Source organism: Neolamprologus brichardi, chromosome 6 (genome assembly GCF_056152115.1).
Source record: "Neolamprologus brichardi isolate AB-2024 chromosome 6, ASM5615211v1, whole genome shotgun sequence".
Lineage (NCBI taxonomy): Eukaryota > Metazoa > Chordata > Actinopteri > Cichliformes > Cichlidae > Neolamprologus > Neolamprologus brichardi.
This window is the reverse complement of record NC_142109.1, coordinates 34,586,260-34,600,956: the sequence shown is the minus strand read 5'-3', so window position 1 is coordinate 34,600,956 and position 14,697 is coordinate 34,586,260. Positions and strand designations below refer to the sequence as shown.

At 42.8% G+C, this 14,697-nt stretch overlaps 1 protein-coding gene across 5 annotated transcripts in view; it reads right to left on the bottom strand.

The window, feature by feature from the left end:
- Positions 1 to 14,697, bottom strand: part of kcnq5b (potassium voltage-gated channel, KQT-like subfamily, member 5b) — a 170,816-nt gene that overhangs the window by 37,854 nt on the left and 118,265 nt on the right. For all 5 annotated transcript variants that reach the window (XM_087842188.1, XM_087842191.1, XM_087842189.1 and 2 more), the window contains exons 2-3: positions 11,457 to 11,547; positions 4,765 to 4,891 (exon numbers count right to left, since the gene is read on the bottom strand). In XM_087842188.1, coding sequence (XP_087698314.1) covers positions 4,765 to 4,891; positions 11,457 to 11,547 — 218 coding nt within the window. The remainder of the gene's footprint in view (positions 1 to 4,764; positions 4,892 to 11,456; positions 11,548 to 14,697) is intronic.

The following is a 14,697-nucleotide window of genomic DNA, read 5'->3' as shown; positions in this document are numbered from 1 at the left end:
CCCTGAGACCGACTCACCGAACCCCTAGGGTTCGATTGAACCCAGGTTAATAACAATAATGGATTGGATTTATATAGCGCTTTTCAAGGCATCCAAAGTGCTTTACAATGCCACTATTCATTCACTCTCGCATTCACACACTGGTGGAGGCAGCTACAGTAGCCTGGGGCAGACTGACAGAAGCGAGGCTGCCATATCGCGACATCGGCCAACACCAGTAGGTGGTAGGGTAAAGTGTCTTACCCAAGGACACAACGACCAGGACAGAGAGCCCGGGGATCGAACCGGCGACCTTCCGGTTACAGATACGCTTCCCAACCCCCTGAGCCACGGTCGCCCACCGTGGAACCACTACTTTAGACATTGATAGCATGTAAGGGCAAGCAAGACCAGCAACAGCAAGTGCACATCTGCAGAACATATTCAGTTTCCAGAACAGATCCGAATGCAAACCTGCAGAGTTGATGGTGACTCTATGATTTCCATAAATGTTCAGAGTATCACACACGTTTATGCTCATTTCTTTTCTTTCTCTGTGCAACTTTCCTCCCAGTGATGAATGATCACAATTTGAAGGTCTTCATTTGAAACACAGTGTTCTGAGCTTCAGGCGAAACTTCACACGAAAGAATGCGAGCGTGAAATCAGACAAACACAAGAAAGCTGCATATTATGACAGTCCATCCTCAGGCGCATCATTCAGATGCATCTCCATAAGGGCTGAGCCATGTGCATCACAGCCACTATGGAGCCATTTACTCAGGCTGTCAGCGGACATGCTTCCTTTAACCCCCGGGGAGTCTTTGGTCTTTTAAATGACTCAAAGGGACAAATCACCTGTTCACACCAGTTAAAGCGATGCTAGTTTCCATTCCCGCTTCATTTGCGAGTCAATGTTGGTCGCTCTGAAGTCACAGACTAACACATCTTTAGATCACGCTGGTTAAAACGTCATATCAACATTAAGATTCTGCACGCGGTGCTTGTTCTGAGCACAGAAACTTCCTTTGGCGTTCGGCTGTTTTGGCATCGACACGCCGCCGTACGGCTCCAGTGAAGCTGCTTGATCGCGAGTAATTAGGGAGCCCTGCTGCCACAAATAAACTGGTTAACAGAATTTCCACTGGGCACGATGCAGCAGCCAAAGTGAAAAGAAAAAAAGAACTGCTTAAAGGAAGAAAAAATGATTTAACTTCTGGGCCAAAAGTAACAGCAAAAGGAAGAACATTTGAAATGAATTCAGCTGGAGGCTGGATTATTTTTAGATATTCAGACCAGGATATCTTATTATTCTAGCATTATTAAAGTATTTTAATGTAAGACAGATCAGTCAGATCCCGTGCATTCATGAAAGTAAATGTTGCTCGAGTTTAAAAAGTACTATCAGCAAAAGTATAAAAACTAAAAGCTTTACAAGATTAATATTTTATTACACTTACAGAACAGCTTAAAATGGAAATACTCAAGTATAAATACCTAAACGAATACTAATAAAGCAGAGTTTAAATGGCTGATACTGACACAGCTCTTTTTGCTAAAAGGTGCTTTTTCTTTATACTGCAAACCACAGTCACTAATTCACAGTGACTGTGGAATTCAGTAAAAAGACTCCTGAATGATTTTTAGGAGTCAGACAGGTTTACTTTCCCCAGGTTGTGCAAATGTTAGCATGACAGTACCATCGCCCTAGTGTTCTTCTCTAAATGCGTGTTGAACTCTGTAAATGTTTTAAATATCTGCGCAAATATCAGTGGTTAATACAGCATACAGATCTTTTCCTGTCTGTATAAAAACTAATCTGTCCTGTAGCTTTTACAGAGTTTTCTAAATCCAGGATTAAAGAAAAGGAAAAATACATTTGTGTTCTTCAAGGTTGGATACAAATAAATCATGTGTAAGATTCACCGCTGTCTGGATGAGCTCCCTTTCTACACCTTTAGGCACGTTCAAACTATCACACAAATATGCACAGAGCTTGTTTAGAATCACTGAAGTAAAAACAGGCCCTCCTGTTTCCATCTTGACATGGCTCTAGAAGAACATCAGCACATAACCGAGCTGACATCTCTGATAGGACACCGAGTCAGAAACGGCACGAAACGGAGATAATTGGATGGAGGCTGGTTGCAAAGTGGCTTGCAGGTGTGCAGCACCTGTGTGAAGGCTAAAGTAGCATATACAGTGCAACCTACCTGAGATTTGGTAGCTGTAGGCTGACTTCATGGCCTACCTGAACCAACACTATGATCAATTAAAGGTCACTGACCCTGCATATACTCAAGGAGATGTTGCATAAAACGGCACTCAAAGCTACTCACATTTTTCTCTTTCCACTAAAGACATGATCCACTTTAAGTCTTTAAAACCGGTCAGAGCAGCACGCTCCGTTTTGCGCAACTACTTTTAAATCCCGGTAGCTCTGCAACCACGTGAGCTAGCGCAATAATTTTTTTGCATATGAAACCGGAGGAGTTGTACTTACATCTTATGCCATCAGCTTGTCCTCGGTCACAGTTTCCTTCCACATATAACTTTGCAAAAACTGCATAAAAAGCACTTGCAGCAACACAAACATAATATTCCAGAAACACGCTTTGCCGATCCGATCAGCTGTTCATAACATTTTCTACGTTGGATTAGACGTCAGCGCGAACTATCGCATGTCCGCCATGACCTGCCAGAAACCGGAAGTGACGTCATTTTTACCATCAGGGCCTCATGAGCCTATACTGGTGTTTTTAAAAGTTATCTTTGACTTTATGACTTTCTGTGTCGTTTCTGGGATGCTTAGGACTCATATTGCACTGCTGGAAATAGTTTATTTTGATGCATATGCTGCTTTTTTGCAAATTTGCATTATAATATTTATTTTCGTTTTTCCTGCAGTGTATAAAAATTGGTGTATTTCAAAAATAAAACTATGAAGACACTCAAAATAAATTTCCTGTGGTGGGAAACTATTTTGTGCAACTTTTTTGTATTTACAGTTTTGAGGGATAAGCCTCTTAAATTTCTCTAACTAGAAATATATGTTAAAAAAACAAAACGATTTTCAATTTTTTTGTAGTTTATTGCACTTTTTTGCAATTTATGTAATAACTATGCACTTAATGCAGACATATTATTACAATTTAGGCTGTAATGGTTGTATTAATGTATAGCAACTTGAAATGCTCCCAAAAATGGCTCCACAGCATGTAAAAATATAATATAAGCTCTGGCGGACTTGGTTCTATGGTAGGTCTTAAAGGGTTAAGTCTTGCCATTCTCAAGGCTTTCAGCATCTCTGAAGTCAAATTAATTCATGATAATCCTAACAATAATCCTGGCGATACAGCAATGCCCAGACTGAGGAAAGACTGAGCTACACACCCAGTTTCACTTCATTTAAACTGCCAGGGGCTAAACTTGGCATAAACCAGCAGTTTGCTCATTTAGAAATCTTCATGTAGAGAAATAACTGCAGTCATGGCAGAAAAAATCAACAACAACAACAAAAAAGTTTTGCCAGTAGCACAAATTCTGTTTCATAAATCCTTGAACAGCATTAATCTATGAATCTGGTTTTCCTGCAGTTCTCTGCAGCAGGCTGGATATCTGTTTCATTCCTGCCTTATCAGAGCTCCACACTAAAAACATCCTCAAAGACCAGCTGCTTCAAAGATCCAGGAGTAATCTGGTAACAATCTGTGCATTTTCCAGCTTGTCGTGTGACATTTTATACCATGCTACAAGTAAAAAGTGATAATTAGTCACTGACATTAGGTGAGAAATTCACATTATTTCATACGTTTATCCCACAAGTATTTTACTGCCATGACAGTTACGTCAGCTTCTGCTACCCAGGGTTCAGTCTCCAAACCGGCCACAGTGGGAGCTGGTTCAATGGAGGACTAAACCAGAGCTGGTTCTGCACTGGTTTAGTGGGAAGAGCTAACAATATTTCAGATTCAGTCACACTAACACAAAGAAATCACCCACTATCACTCTGAAATCTTAAAATCCAAACGTTTTTCTGCAAATGATGGAGAATAACTGCCGTCATGCTCTGGAGTTAAAGTCGATGTCTGTGCACAGAAACTAAAATTAGTATAATAAAAGTTGTAATACGACCAAAACTACACACAGACACAGCATCTCCTTCAGATGTGAGAGCACGCAGAGTCATTTTATGCTGCAGCACAGTCACAGGGTTTCTCTCTGCAGGGATGTGCGTTATGATTCAGCTCCATTTATCCTTCAAATCCTTTCTTTTACTTTCTCACTTTATTATTTTTTCCACGCTTGCCATCACACGCCGTCGTCTTCTCCGTTTCTCCTTATCTCTTACTTATATCTCACTCTTCTTTTGCTCGCTCTCCCGTCAGTGCTGAAAAGTGTGACGACGGGAGCTCGCGATGCACTCGCTGACCTCGGAGCCCTGCTCTCCCTCCCCGCGAGCGCCCTACTGTACTTTGAAAGAAGCAGCAGAGCGATCCTTGTCTAAACAGTGGAAAGAATAAAAGGCAGTTAATGCAACCTCATTACGTAAATGCTCTCTGCTCTTATGAGGCCTGACCACAGCTGAAAATGACACCAGCAGACTTTGGTCAATAGCGTGCCACGGGCTGCATTCACAGAGAGGACGCAGAGCGGTCCGCTAGAGGGCAACTGTAGGGTGAAACAATGAGAAGGGAATGGCTTTGTAGCTGGAAAACAAACCTTTAAGCAGTGAATTAATCACCCAAAAAAAAAAGAAAAGAAAGGTGTGGCCCAAAGACTCACCGATGACACAAAAGGGCTTCCTGGCAAAGCGCAGCCGACCCTGCCATCCTCTGTAGCGACAGCAGCATCCCGCTGACCAGATACGGATGATGAATTCCAACCCGAACACCACAATCATCACAAACTCCTGTTGGAAGCATAGAAACAACAGTTGTTTTGGAAGCGTGTTGATGACGGCAACAGAGAGCATTAATCTGGTTTTCCAGGGATTAAATCAAACACAGTTAAGCCAGTGGATATATTAGACGGGAAGTAAACAGTTATGCACCAAATACACTGGCAAAGAGAGAAGCAAATGTAAGGACCAGAACCAATGTGCCTGACAGTCCGGGTCATGGTTGGACTGAGGAGAGACAAACTTACAGGTTGTTGGTGGAGCTGATGTGTATAAAATAAAGACACAGGATAGTTTGGCTCAGTATTTTAACATCAGGCTCTGGGAACTGAGCAACTGGTCTCCACAGAGACTTAAAAGTCAAGCCTAAAAATGCCACAAAGTGCAGTTCCTGTAATGTCCACTTGAGGCTGTCTCCTGAAGTGAGTCAATCACCATAGACTTCCATGTTAAAAAGTCCAACTTTACAGCAGAAGTAAACATGTTTACAGCCTGGTATACAAACAGAGCTTTGATCTCTACAGCTGATTTCGCCCTTCATTACAACTGAATCTATTTTTTTCTCTTCACCCATTTTGACTTAAGGCTTGACGTTAGGCACTGTTGGGGGTGTGGTAGGTCGTATCTTGGCTGTTACTCATATGCTGGGCTTTACCTTTGCTAAATGAACCAGTGAACTGGACCTCTGGACTCTGCTGTTAGTGCTTTTTGGAGCTTTTTAATGCACTTACTTGACCTGTTGTGCTATTAATGGTACGAAGCGACTGTCCTAGAAGTCTCCTTCACTTCAATTCAGTTCAAATATTATGTCATTACTTAGCACTGATGCTAGCCACAATGCTAGACCCTTTGGATGTGTTTCAGGAAGATCTGCCAAATCAAACCCACTGTGGTGACTTAGGCTACGTCCACACGTACACGGGTATTTTTGAAAACGGAGATTTTCTGTTTTCGTTTTAAAAAATAATCCCGTCCACACGTAAAGGCAGAAATGAAGGAAAACGCTGCTAGGAACATGCCAAAGTAACAGGTGGCGCTATATTCCTAATCGTGTAGAAATGTTGGCCAATCAGAAGTCTAGAAGCATCGGCGGGAAATAGTAAACAAAGCTGGGGCATAGAAGCAGAACCGAGTCATATGTGTGGAGGGACAGTAACTGTGTGTGTATATGTAAGCATTTAAACACTGCAGAGACAATTAACAGTAACAGTATTGTAGAAATTAATTTCACCGAAACAATAACGTGGCGCACAGTGTGACGTCAAAAAAGGCGCACACCTTTGACGCTGTGTTTTCTCCGTTTTTCTCGTCTCGCTCTTGCTTCCAGACTTCTGATTGGCCAACATTTCTACAAGGTTAGGAATATATCGCCACCTGCTGCTTTGGCATGTTCCTAGCAGCGTTTTCCTTCATTTCTGCCTTTACGTGTGGACGGGATTATTTTTTTAAACGAAAACAGAAAATCTGCGTTTTCAAAAATACCCGTGTACGTAGCCTTAACTTAGCATTAATTAGCAGATATGTGCTCCTGTAGACTGTACACTGTATAGCTGTAACCTGCTAACCAAGCCAGCTAGCATTAGCTCAGAGGTTAAGAAGCTCGAGTTCTGTCTACAGACGTTATAAAAGATACACACTGCATTATTTTTAATGGCCACCAGGAGGCAAAGACATCTGGTCCTGAAAAGTAAACAGGAAACAGTCCTTCACACGGAGCTCTGTGAATGCTTTCCTGCTGATTTTATGAGCTCAGTCACTCATTTTAGAAATGATTAATTATCTATTTTCTTCCGGTTATCCGGGGCTGGGTGGCAGGGAAAGCAGCCTAAGCAGTGAAGGTGCTCTCCCTCTCACCGGCCGCCTCCTGTGTTCCTAGGCTAGTCGAGAGATGTAATCTCTGGGTCTGCCACGGTATCTCCAACCTAAACTATTTATTAAACTCTTCAAAATTTGGTTATTTAATCACTGGCCAGTGACTTGTCAATCATAAGTTGTTGTTGTTTTATTGTCTTCTATATTTTACTGCATCACTGTTGTGCATTTTATTGATTTTAGTGGTTTTACATTGTTAAGCACTTTGTGCGGTGTGGACTGTTGGAAATGTGCTATATAAATAAACTTGAACTTGACCTTGACCACAAGTTAATGACCAACGAGCATGCTCCAGCTCCAGGCGCGATCAGTTTGACAGTCGGATCCACCTCTCACTCAACACATCTGGTTTTAAAACTCGAGGCTTTATAACGAGACCTCACTAACCCCTGGATGATGTCATGATAGCCCGTCTATGTTTCAGATGCAAAGACCAGCAGCATATTATGTTGGGCTGGTCTTGTTATTTTGGCTCATCCGTGTAAATTTACATTAGTCATTATTTGCTGCATTGATCACATGTCATTATACGTCATTAATGCAGTGTTTGTGTCATTTAAATGGATGCCGGGTTGACAAAAGTATTGTGTGTCAAAATGACTGAGACGGGTCATCTGTTAATGCACACGCACGGCTTTAGCTTCCATTAGATGGGAACGCTGATGCAATTAGCGTGGTGCAATTTGTGAAATGGCAGCTCCAGCTGCAGGGACAATCATGTGCAGTAAATGCTGCCCGTGCAAAAAAAAGTGACCTCTCCCTTCTGCAAAAGCTTTTTTTTTTTTTAAAAAAGAAAAGAAAAACGTGAAGAGTCTGTTAAAAAGGCATTTCTGCCCCCGTGCCCACCGGTGATGTCTTCTCTCGTTCCTCGCTTTCTTCTCAACTCAATTTGTTAGTACTTAAAGAAAGTGGAGTTCTCAGTTTGAGGGCAGGCACTTAAATCTGCCATTTATTCTGTTATCCCGAGGTCGACCCCGAGAGTTTTCCCAATGGCCGTATGTCTTATTCATAATGGCAAATTCTCCTTTCACCAATTCATACTTTGATTTCTGTTCAGAACTTCTTTAAACAAGACATTCAAAGGAAAGGCAACGTTGTTAACTGCTCATCATATTCCTCATTTATCTCCCACTCCTCCGCACAGTTTGTCAGCGATCACAATTAGCACAAATTAGACAAATTACTGGGTATTTTCTGCAGACTGCCTCATTTTTCCTCTTTCACTACACATCTTGGTTAATTTACAGGATCACTGATATTTTGTAATTAATATAGAATTTTACTCATGCAGCTAAGTGCATGAGTAAGAAAAAATATGTTTACCCGTTTCTGAATACGGCACTGAAAGAAAAAACATCTCCCTACGATTGCTTTGATTGCTAGCAGATTACTGTGGTCACTGACAGTTTGCAGTGGGAGACACCAACATGTTTGCAAACACTCAAAATAACTGCTAACCAGCAGAGAAACCTGAAAATGTGAAATGCAAACCAGGAACAGACGACATTCATCTGCAAAGAAAAAGTCAGCCGGCACTCTACTTTTTAAACATTCTCCGTTTCCAGTTTGTGACTCAATTTTTCAAGTTTCGCTGCAGCTCAGCGTTTAGAGACAGGTCAGCATTTTGTATGAAAAGTATAGGTCAGCTGTGGGCGACCAAAGGAACCTGAAGTTTTTGGTGCAGCACCAACTTTGTGACCGATTTCACGAAACGGCAGCCAAAATCTGGGCGATCGTGGCTCAAGAGTTGGGAGTTCGCCTTGTAATCGGAAGGTTGCCGGTTCGAGCCCCGGCTCGGACAGTCTCGGTCGTTGTGTCCTTGGGCAAGACACTTCACCTGCCGCCTACTGGTGTTGGCCAGAGGGGCCGATGGCGCAATATGGCAGCCTCGCTTCTGTCACTCCGCCACAGGGCAGCTGTGGCTACAACTGCCTTCACCAGTGTATGAATGTGAGAGTGAATGAATAGTGGTATTGTAAAGCGCTTTGAGGGGTCCTGAAAAGCGCTATATAAATGCAATCAATCCATTATTATTATTATTATTAAAATCACTCCGGGTGGTTTCAGGGGGTTTCTGAGGGGTCCGCAGGCCTGAGGTCTTTACATCTGTGTCAGTTAATCAGACTGAAAGGAAGCGGTCAGACGCACCTTTTGTAAACGTACGCTTACACTGCAATATCTTGAAAATGTGCTAAATGAGGTTACACTGGAACAATGATTATGTTCGGTTACTCTGGATGAAAATTTGGGGTCAGCGGGTGACGTGATAAAATAAGCATACAAATGTCGTGTGCAAAGTGAATATCACATATTTGTTCTCTCCTGAGGTATTGTGTTGCTCTTACAAAAACCCTCCAATGTCAGAGACACCAAAGAGCGAGAGGAAGTCAGTTTGTGGGATGAGAGTCTCACATCTCAGACGTCTGAAACACTCAGGCAGGTGGAAGTCACACACCTGGATGCTGAATCTGAGGAGGAGGAAGATAAGGAGGAGAAGAACTGAAGCTTCGAGGATTTAATTAAAATTTGGGAGGTCGCAGGAGGTCGAGACTCTGGTGGTCCACTCGCAGGAAATTTAAAATGTCATTTCCTTCTGGTGACTTTTCATGCATCTTTTCAGGTTAAATTTAGAGTGGAATTTTTTTTCTGTAAGGGAAACGCATCAATCTGCCACGCGATGATAAAAGTGTCCCTAATAGACAGTGTTAGACACTGAATTTCAAACATATTTGTTTGTAACAGACTCCAGCTCAGCTGTAACCTCGAACATAAGGAATAAAACTCAATATCAGTAACTTTTGGAGAGTTAGTGAAGGAGGGCTAACTGACATACTATGATGGAAAACTTTGTATGGATTTGAATATTTCTGATGTGGAGCTTAAAGTAGTCACGGAAGGTCAATCGATAAAAAGCCTGTAGGTCAGCGCCTGATCATGGAGAGACAAACACCATCATACGACAGGAAGAAGATGCCTAAAAGAGCCGAACTGCAGCAAACTGCCTGAGATCACCTTGTGCTGTCTGACTCAATGCTAGCATAAAGACTACAGTCGTACCGACGAGCTCACAGAACACACACAGACTGGCTCTACAAACTCCCACACCCTCAAATATCCTCAATACGAGAGCGAGCCGAGGACGATGATCCACCTGAAGTTGAAATTTATATTGAAATGTTCAAACATGTATGAAAAAGAGCATGAAGAGAATCTCCTGTCAGCTCTTTTTGTTTTTATCAGCTTAGATATGCTGTTATCTGATAAGCTGGGACTGTGCGTTATTCAGGCCAGGAAAGATGTTTCCTAGTTTTCCTGCAGACCACACACACACACACTACTGACACACACACACACAGACAATAACAAATGTCAAAACATCAAATATCAAAATTCATCATCTACATATATAAATTTATACACAAACAAGAAGCAGTTCTAATGAGATAATGAATGAAACTCTGCAAACGTTTTTAAATATATTATATTATTCCAATCTTTAACTGGTTTAGAGGAGAAAGCTGATTGTGCAAGGAAAGATAAATCCCCTCTAAGGTGGTGGAGCAGCCTCATGGATGGTCTTACTGTATGTACTACACATATGCTCGGGTATATTGTAGATTAGGGCTGCCACAAACGATTATTTTGATAGTCGACTAGTCACCGATTATTTTTGCGATTAGTGACTAATCAGATCATCATCCATTGGACGTAAAACATACAGCTTATTGCACCAGCAGCACCTGCTCTTATATAACTATCATTAGCTTACAGCTTTAAGTGTTTAAGGTCTGTGCTAACTAAAAATAAAGACAAGATGAGAGTTTATTAAATTTTAATGACATTTGCAGATTGTTTTGGTGAAGTTTAATAAACTCCTTGCTTTCTAAAATATAACAGGACACCGGAGTATATTCTCGAGCATCTCACACTTCTGATAATCAGCTGTCTGCTTGACGTTTATTCAGCTGTGTAAAAACTCTAACTTTAATCTCAGCCAAACCGATTTAATCAGGAACAAATAAAATACTGGAAAAAAAAGCCAAACAATAACATTTTAAAGTTATCTAAGTGACTTATATATGTTTAACCTGAGTAGCGAAAGACGGCGGTGGGTTTGAAAACGATTTGCAGGAGTCTGGTGTTCTCACGGCTCTAGTTAGCCTAGCCCCCGGCTAGCTATCGAGCTAGTGGGTAACAGACGTCTCCGAAAACGTCGGAGCGCTTTTGAAAATATGTGGTGTCTTGATAAACTGAGCAGATATTTGAGGTTTACACAGCTACATTCTCGCCTGAAAATATGTTAAACGTTTATTTTGTGACCCAGAAAGAATAATAAGAGTAATATTAAAACTAACTAGCTGCCGCCATTTATATAAACTCAGCTGGGCTGCGCTATGAATTCTGGGACACAGCTTCTTCTTCTTCGGGGTTTAACGGCAGCTGGCATCCTTGTACATGCAGTGCTGCCATCTTCTGTTTCAGTCCGTTATTACACTCTTAAATCCTACTACTTATTCCTGCGTCTTTTGGGATCTTACAAAGCTTCAAACGAAGCGTCGACTATTAAATCAGTCGTCGACGATTTTAATAGTCGACGTAATTGAGAATAGTCGACTAATCGTGGCAGCCCTATTGTAGATGTCAATGAATTAAAGAGCTGATTGCTCAGAGTTACTGGCAGAAGAACGTTTTTCATGGTGCTTACCAGAATGAGCAGGCAGTAGGAGGAGAACTCCTGATGAGCCGGGATGGTGGAGAACACAGAGAGGACCAGGCAGCTGAAGACCAAGACGAACCTGAACAAAAACACAAAACTGGAGTCAAACAGGATGACATCAATGGGCTGACCTCATCCACCACACTGACCAAACCCTCATTTCCACTGGTCCCAAACAGGCTGTGCACTGAAGTGGAATTGTTCCTCTGTGACAAACTCTTGAACCCATTCTGGCAGCGAAGGAAGAGCAGCACACCAACGACCTGGCAGCGCGATCGCACAATTATTTCCTGTCTGCAGTGAACAGTGAGCCCGACCATTATTCAATTTCCTGAGATATCAAGTTAATCATGCTTGTTTGTGCAACATGGTTCGCAAGAAACAAGCAGTGAAACTGCGGCTCTTGGAAAACAAGCAACATCCGACCACTTCCACACTCCCGACTGTCGCTCCCTCCGCCAGGAAACCGTAGCTTTCCATCTTCATTGTTGTGTTTTGTTTTTCCATCACACAAAGCTTCCAAAATGAGAAATATGAGTGCAGCCTTTAGAGCTACAGTGGCTCCTGATGTTAAATGGTGAGAGCACATCTGTGTTTTATCATCTCAGTCTGCTGCACAGGCCCGTCTGACACGCAGTGTGTGTGTTTTCTCTTAACTATTGTGCAATGACAGCAACACAGCCCACTTCATGTTACACAGTCAGAATGAGGTCTTGTTTTTAGGCCTCTGAGGTTCGCTACAACTCATAAACACACCTTTAATTACAGAATTTCAGGTGATTATTTACACCCCTGTTGAAATCCAAGCAAAACCCCCCACTGATACAGAACTGAAAGCAGAGGCACCTTCGGCTGTCCACGATAAAACCGGGTTACATTTATGAAAAGTATCCACAGTTCTTTAGTTTACTGCTTGATACAGAATAAACGTCTTTATTGAATTAACTGTGTTTATTGTATATATTAAAAACTGTATATATTACAGGCAGGACCAAAGTCAGAGAACCAGAAATGACATTTGGGGCGATCGTGGCTCAAGAGTTCGTCTTGTAATCGGAAGGTTGCCGGTTCGAGCCCCGGCTTGGACAGTCTCGGTCGTTGTGTCCTTGGGCAAGACACTTCACCCATTGCCTACTGGTGGTGGTCAGAGGGCCCGGTGGCGCCAGTGTCCGGCAGCCTCGCCCCTGTAAGCTACATTGTAGCCAGGGTGGCTGTGGCTACAATGTAGCGTAGCTTACCATCACCAGTGTGTGGATGGGTGGATGACTGGATATGTAAAGTGCTTTGGGGTCCTTAGGGATTAGTAAAGCGCTATATAAATACAGGCCATTTACATTTAAGCAATAAAGATGGATTACAGTGTGCACGACCTGTTTGAAAGCCTAAGCAGCTGAGAGATGAAGGTTGTGGTCGAATAGTTGGAATAATACCAAGGAAAGACGCTTCCTTTATTACCTCCTCTAGCAAAGGACACAGTGGATCATCCTTCATGAAGGGAAATGAGATACATGATCGAGTGGTTCAGGAAAAAAAGGATATCAGTGTGAGTACCAAATGAAGTAGATTGTAGTTATAATTATATTCTGCATTTGCCTGCTAATATGTGGGTGTTTGAACTTTAAACAATGATCAAAGTGAAGTGACGGCTGGAGTTTAGCTGCCATCAGTAATTCCACATCAGGTAAAGATCCATCCATTCATTTTTATAACTGTTTATCCAGCTCAGAGCTGTTGGGATGCTGGAGTCTATCCCAGCTGTCACTGAGGGACTCGGGTCTCCAGTCTATCACAGAGCCATCCGTCCTCGCCTGCAGCCAAATTACAATCACCAATCAAACACAAGCTTCAAAAAGAAAGGCTTCCTCTCACGAATTTTCCTTCACGTCTTGATGTTTTACCTCAAAGTCAAGGAAAACACACGGGAGAGAATCTTTTGAACTATTCAGCCTCAACCAGCAACTCCCACGGGTCTGCCTCCCTGCGTCCGCATGTACTCAAAACTCATACGTAGCGTCTACGACGGATCCTGGTTAGATGCTTCGCAGACTTCAACAAGTCATTTCAGCCCTTTGTCAAAATACCAGAGTCAGCTTTTTCAGTCAGGATGGGACTGATCCAGATATCAGATCGGTGCATCTCTACATCTCCAGCATAGAGGCACTTTGGTGTTATTTTAACCTGGAAACTCACAATCCACTTCCACTTCCATTCTCAGTCACAGAACAGTCACCACTGGATAAGCCGATAAAGACTCCGAGCTGGCAGCGGACTGACTTTTAAAACAGCTTTGCGTGCTACTGGAATTTGAAAAAGGTTTTTCACATTACAATCCATTTCCTCTAGGAAAAATATCATTTCTGGCAATCTGACCTTGGCCCTACCCACAATGCAGTTTGTCCCTGTGCACAGCTGTACCGAAGCGGAGACTGGGGACTCCTTCCTATGGGCCCCTCGTGCCAAACTGACCCCAGATTATCACAGAGTTGAAGGGAAGTCTTTCAAGCTTGTCTGCCGGGCCCATCAGGACTACTTGCAGTGTTTGAATGGTGCCTGTGTGAAAATAGTGGGTGTGCAGAGCAGGTCACACTCCCATACCCCACAGAACAGTACAGGACTGTGCTGTTCTGTTCTGTTCTGACCCCACTTGGGCCCTCGCCGACATGCAGAGAGCCAAAACGAAGGTCAGGATTTTCCACAGCCTCGGGGATGGTTATGTCATCATTTCTCGACCCATGAGTTCTCCTCCTGCTCTGCGACAGGCCTCGCAGAGGAATGAAACGAAAAGCAGAAAGTATCGAAAGTTTGAGGTTTGCACTGTTGACATTTCCAAAGATTTGAAGAATGTGCTTTTGATTGGAGGAAAACATCTAGTGACAAGCATTGTGGTGCTGTCAGCTGAAGCACGAGCTCCTTGTCAGTGGCACACCTACGCCTCTCGCACTTACAAGGTTGTCAGACCGAAAATTATAGAGTGACAATCAACTCCCTTCATCCGTAGCCTAACTCGTGTTTCCAGTTTGAATATATTTACTTTAAAAAAGAGGAGGAGGGGGGGGGGGATGAAGTGAAAAGCCCTGTGACAGCATCATTATGTTCTCAATGAGGTTCACTAATTAATCCCACAAAGTGAGGCTCTCGGACGGCCGTGGCCCCCGTGTGTCACGATGCCCTGCACTCAGAGCTGAAGGATTCATCTGGAGCATCTCGTTCAGAGCTCCCAGCAGAGCGA